At 39.9% G+C, this 4,264-nt stretch overlaps 1 protein-coding gene across 1 annotated transcript in view; it reads left to right on the top strand.

Annotated features, from left to right (window-relative positions):
• The window catches only part of PHLDA1 (pleckstrin homology like domain family A member 1), a 3,671-nt gene extending 1,027 nt beyond the window's left edge, over positions 1-2,644 (top strand). Inside the window, exons 1-2 of the mRNA XM_025041085.1 lie at positions 1-207; positions 640-2,644. The exon at positions 1-207 is cut by the window's left edge and continues 1,027 nt beyond it. Coding sequence (XP_024896853.1) covers positions 1-181 — 181 coding nt within the window. The 3' untranslated portion in view covers positions 182-207; positions 640-2,644. The remainder of the gene's footprint in view (positions 208-639) is intronic.
• The last annotated feature ends 1,620 nt before the right edge of the window (positions 2,645-4,264 follow it).

Raw genomic sequence — 4,264 nt, 5'->3', positions numbered from 1 at the left:
ATCCCAGCCTCAGCCCCAACCCAAGCCCCAGCCCCAGACCCAGCAGCTCCACCCGTATCCACACTCGCACTCGCATCCGCACCCGCATCCGCATCCTCATCAACTACCGCACCCGCACCAACAACCGCTCTCGCAGCCGCACGGCCACCGGCTTCTCCGCAGCACCTCCAACTCTGCCTGAAGAGGGCAGCACCCGGGCCAGACAAGGTAAGGTCCTGGCAATTCCGGCTACCAAGGGCCGTTCGGAGGAGTGGGTCTCTGGGGTGTTAGGAGCAGTAGGAAGCGTGTTCATGAGTTTGGGCTCTAGGGTGGAAAAATTATTAGTCATTCCAAGTTTCTAGGGAGGTGGAAAGAAGGGAAACAGCTGGGGCCAGGAGACGGCCGGGCAGAGAGGACAGGGTGGGGACTCTTCGTCCAGGCAGGGAGGCCTCGCGGACCGCCTCCCCGCCCACTCTAACCCGCATTCAGTAGTGCGCATCCCAGCGACGCTATTACTCTCTCCGTGTCACAAGCGCCACTCAACTGTGTCTGAGCACTTGAGGGAGCGACCCCGGTGTCTTTACGAGCACACTTTGTCCGCCGCACTGGGTCTTGGAGGATTCTGAGCCACCTACTTCATTCCCTGTCATTTCTTTCCAGGTTTTGAGGACTTGAGGAAGTGGGACAAGCACCTTTCTATTGTCTTCACTTGGATCGAAAACAAAACAGTCTCCCCGCCCCGCACCAGATCAAGTAGCTTGGACATCACCCGACTGATAACTTGCGATTCCTCTTAGTTTTCTGCATACTCTTCATCACAATGCAGGAAACGATTTTGAGTCCAGAAGGCTTTATTTATGAACCTTTGAAAGGATCTTCCAGTATGGTGGACCTTCTAGGAGCCATGATGTACTGTAATTTTATTTTAATGTATTTTGATTTATGATTATTTATTGGTTTTTTAAAAAAATACTTGTTCAAAGACATTTCTGAATGCAGGCCGTTTTCCAAAAAGGAAACTTTGTTTTCAAAACCTTATTCCCTAGTAAATTCTAATCTTGGAAAAGAGTAAAAAAAGTGGTGGAGAGGAAAACAAGAATTCATTCATTCATTGATTCATTATTCCTAGGGCATTTTCAGAACATCTGACACTTTAATTGTTATCCCAGGTGGTTGAAATTAAACTCTGTGATATGTTTTTTTGAGTTTTTTTTTTCTTAGACATATTTCGTGTAGAATAGAAGTTTAAAGAAGCTAAATGTTCAGAATTGTGTAACTGTGAAAATCTAATTGTTCTTCTAAAAGGAAATCAGTAGTAATGTTACCTAATTCAAAATATTTAAAACATAACCCAGCTGATGGCAGAGGGATCTTATCTGGCATTTGTGGTAGGCCTGCATTTGTTGTAGGAAAAGCCTTGCTTATGTTATCTGTGTGTGAAGGCTTTAATTAGGAGAGTTCTATGATTTCTGAGTATGAACTCAGTAGGTGTTTTGTTTCAAAAAACATAGTGGGGGTAAAGGGAATCATTTGACTTGTTTGAGAGAACGTTTGTGCTCTGTTCACACTCGAGGTTACCCTTCTCCAAGGCCTTTGCACACTTTACTTGAACCATATTTTCTTACATTACTCTAGAAGCATACTCTAGAATCTTAGAGTTTAAAAATACAGTTTATAAATATTTCAAAGGACTAGGAGTTATCATTTTTTATTTCCATACTGAAAATAATGCTGATCAGAGAAACCGAATGTTTTGCTTTTTATTGTTCTGTGAGAAATTGGTGGGTTATATGTTTTGTTGTTAGGTTAGCTAAACTCAGAAAATGAAGAAGGACTGGATAAACACTGGATTTTCAGTAAGAAAACAACTCCAGTTTTGTTTTAGCAGCCACTTGTTCAGGAGGGGTGGGGAGGGGAGGATGTGCTTTTAAAGGTAGAACAAACCCTCTTCTGTGTTAAAATGAAAAGGATGGTCAAAATCCACAAGGGCAGATGCTACTTCAGTTTAAAACTAGGCATAGATGATACCAAATCCTCTTGGGGCTGAAAATCACTTCCTATCTGCATGGCTTTACTAACAGGTCTCTGTCTTCCATTATCTTTTGTCCCACGAAATCTTGATCAAGATTTTTCCAGCATCCAAATTGGAATGGACAGTATCAGGCCACTGCTAAGTTATGTAGTCAAGAAATGAAAACAGAATTCTATGCTAGAGGTATCTTTATTCTCCCTCCATTTAGAAAGGAGTTTCATGGTCAAATTACTTTCTAGTGCAATATTTAAATGATGAAATTTTGAGATCATAACTCTAAATCAAAAAGTTGCAGGGAAAACTGAAAACTGGAGCAAATGGCAAGCAGAACTTAAGTGGACTCCCACTTCCAGTGGCTGTTTAAGTTATGGCTGTGAAAATCGGCTGCAAAGATTTAAAAACTTATGTATGTATAAATAAATATGATGGGCAGCTCAGAGAGCCAGATCTAAAGAGTCCTTAAGTCAGGTTTGGTTCAGCTTCTTTGGAACCACTGTGGTACCTTTCAGATAATGCCTCATTATACTGTAGTTTTAATGCATGTAAATCATATAATACCGATTGACTACAGCTTTTTTCCAGATAGAATGATTTTTCTTTCAAATTCTTGTGCTATTAAAAAAGTAAAATCCATACCAAGCACTTTTACAATTGATTCATGTAGGTGTTTAAAAGTCATTTGTATGTTGTTAACTTACATATAGGCTAGACAGTGCCATTAAAAAAAAATATGCTGGCTGCTGGAATTTTTATTTCCACAGTGGCTATGGTTCTTATTGGGGCTACCAGAATCACAGTCCCTTGTCTTGTCTTTCCACAGACTTCAGTCCTTGGTCTGTTGTGACATTTGTGTTGAGTCGACCTGGTTAGTGACTCTCTAGTCTGAATGCTTCTTAGCATTTAACTGACTGTGAAACCTCAGAAAAGAAAGGATTGGAGTAGGACGGTCTCTGTTGTTTGACACTTTGGAATTATTATAGTTTAATAATTTTTCCAGAACAAAAAAACAGTATGCTTAGCAAAGCCGAACAAAATACAAATAAAAGTCATTTAGTGTGTCAGTGGCTCTATTCTACCTGTAAGAAAATGATACAAACCACCTAAGGTATTACAAGGCCTGACAAATCACCTTCATGGAAAAAAGGTGAAAATACATCTTTCAACCCAAGAAGAGGAAGAAGGAAAGGGCAGGTCTAATAGTAAACCTATCCCTTAAATAAACATAAAATGTAAAAAGTTGGAAAATTATAAAAGGAATGTCCCATCTGGAAACTGAACTTTTGTCCTTGAACTTGTGTTGGCACCAAGCCTGGTACACAGTGAGCTCAATTACTATTTGTTGGGACAAATGAATGAAAGAAGGAAAAAATGTGTAACTCCCCAGCACACAGGAGGTAGTTTCTCTTGCCTCACACAGTACTTCCCTTACTCACTCTCATGTCATTCCCTGAGAACAACTAATACTGGGACAGGCTGCACAACATGGCGAAGCTCCTTAGGCATACTTGCTTAGCGGAAATCACAGATCTGCGTATGCCCTACAGGGAGTGCTGAGATCAGAAAGTAAGTGGTTATAAAGGGCCCTTTCAAAATGAACATTTCCCTCAGAGGAAGCTGGGATTCTCTCATTTTGTAGAAATTGAACCAACTTTATGATTTCACTTAACATTTTTTTTTTCCAATGGAGGTAAAAAAAAAAAAAAAATTCAACTCTTTGCTTAAAACAGTTCCCCTCACATGAAAACATTGTCAGGAAGTCCGCCTTAAATTGAAAGACCTGTTTTAACTCTTCTGCTCTCCTATACCAAACATTCTATTTCTCTTAAAGACTCCTCAGTTTCAATCTGTCATTAAACAAGTTTGTTGCCAGTGTGGGAGTTCAAACACATCATTTATTTTCTGTCCCCAGGAAAAATGACTTGGTTTTAGGTTAGCTCCACGTGTTTACAATGTCCTGTTCAATGGCAAGAAAAGGGGTCTAAGATTTGACTGAAACAGGGGTAATCTCATAGAATACCGAGCTTTGTAGGATGAGAATGGGCCTGTGAGCAATCATACTCTCTCTTTTTGTGAATATCAAACAAATTTGTTTCCGCTTTACCAATAAAATGCCCTCGGTAGAATAAAATTTAAATTTGGAAATTATAGAGCTTGATGTTAAATCCATCAGTGATTCTTTCAAGAGAAATATATACATTTACCTAAAGTAACCTAAGATGTATTAATAGTGGAATTGTGTTGGATGGGTTTTTA

This window comes from Pteropus alecto, unplaced genomic scaffold (genome assembly GCF_000325575.1).
Source record: "Pteropus alecto unplaced genomic scaffold, ASM32557v1 scaffold76, whole genome shotgun sequence".
NCBI lineage: Eukaryota > Metazoa > Chordata > Mammalia > Chiroptera > Pteropodidae > Pteropus > Pteropus alecto.
The sequence above is the reverse complement of the archived record's forward strand: the minus strand, read 5'-3'. Positions and strand labels throughout refer to the sequence as shown.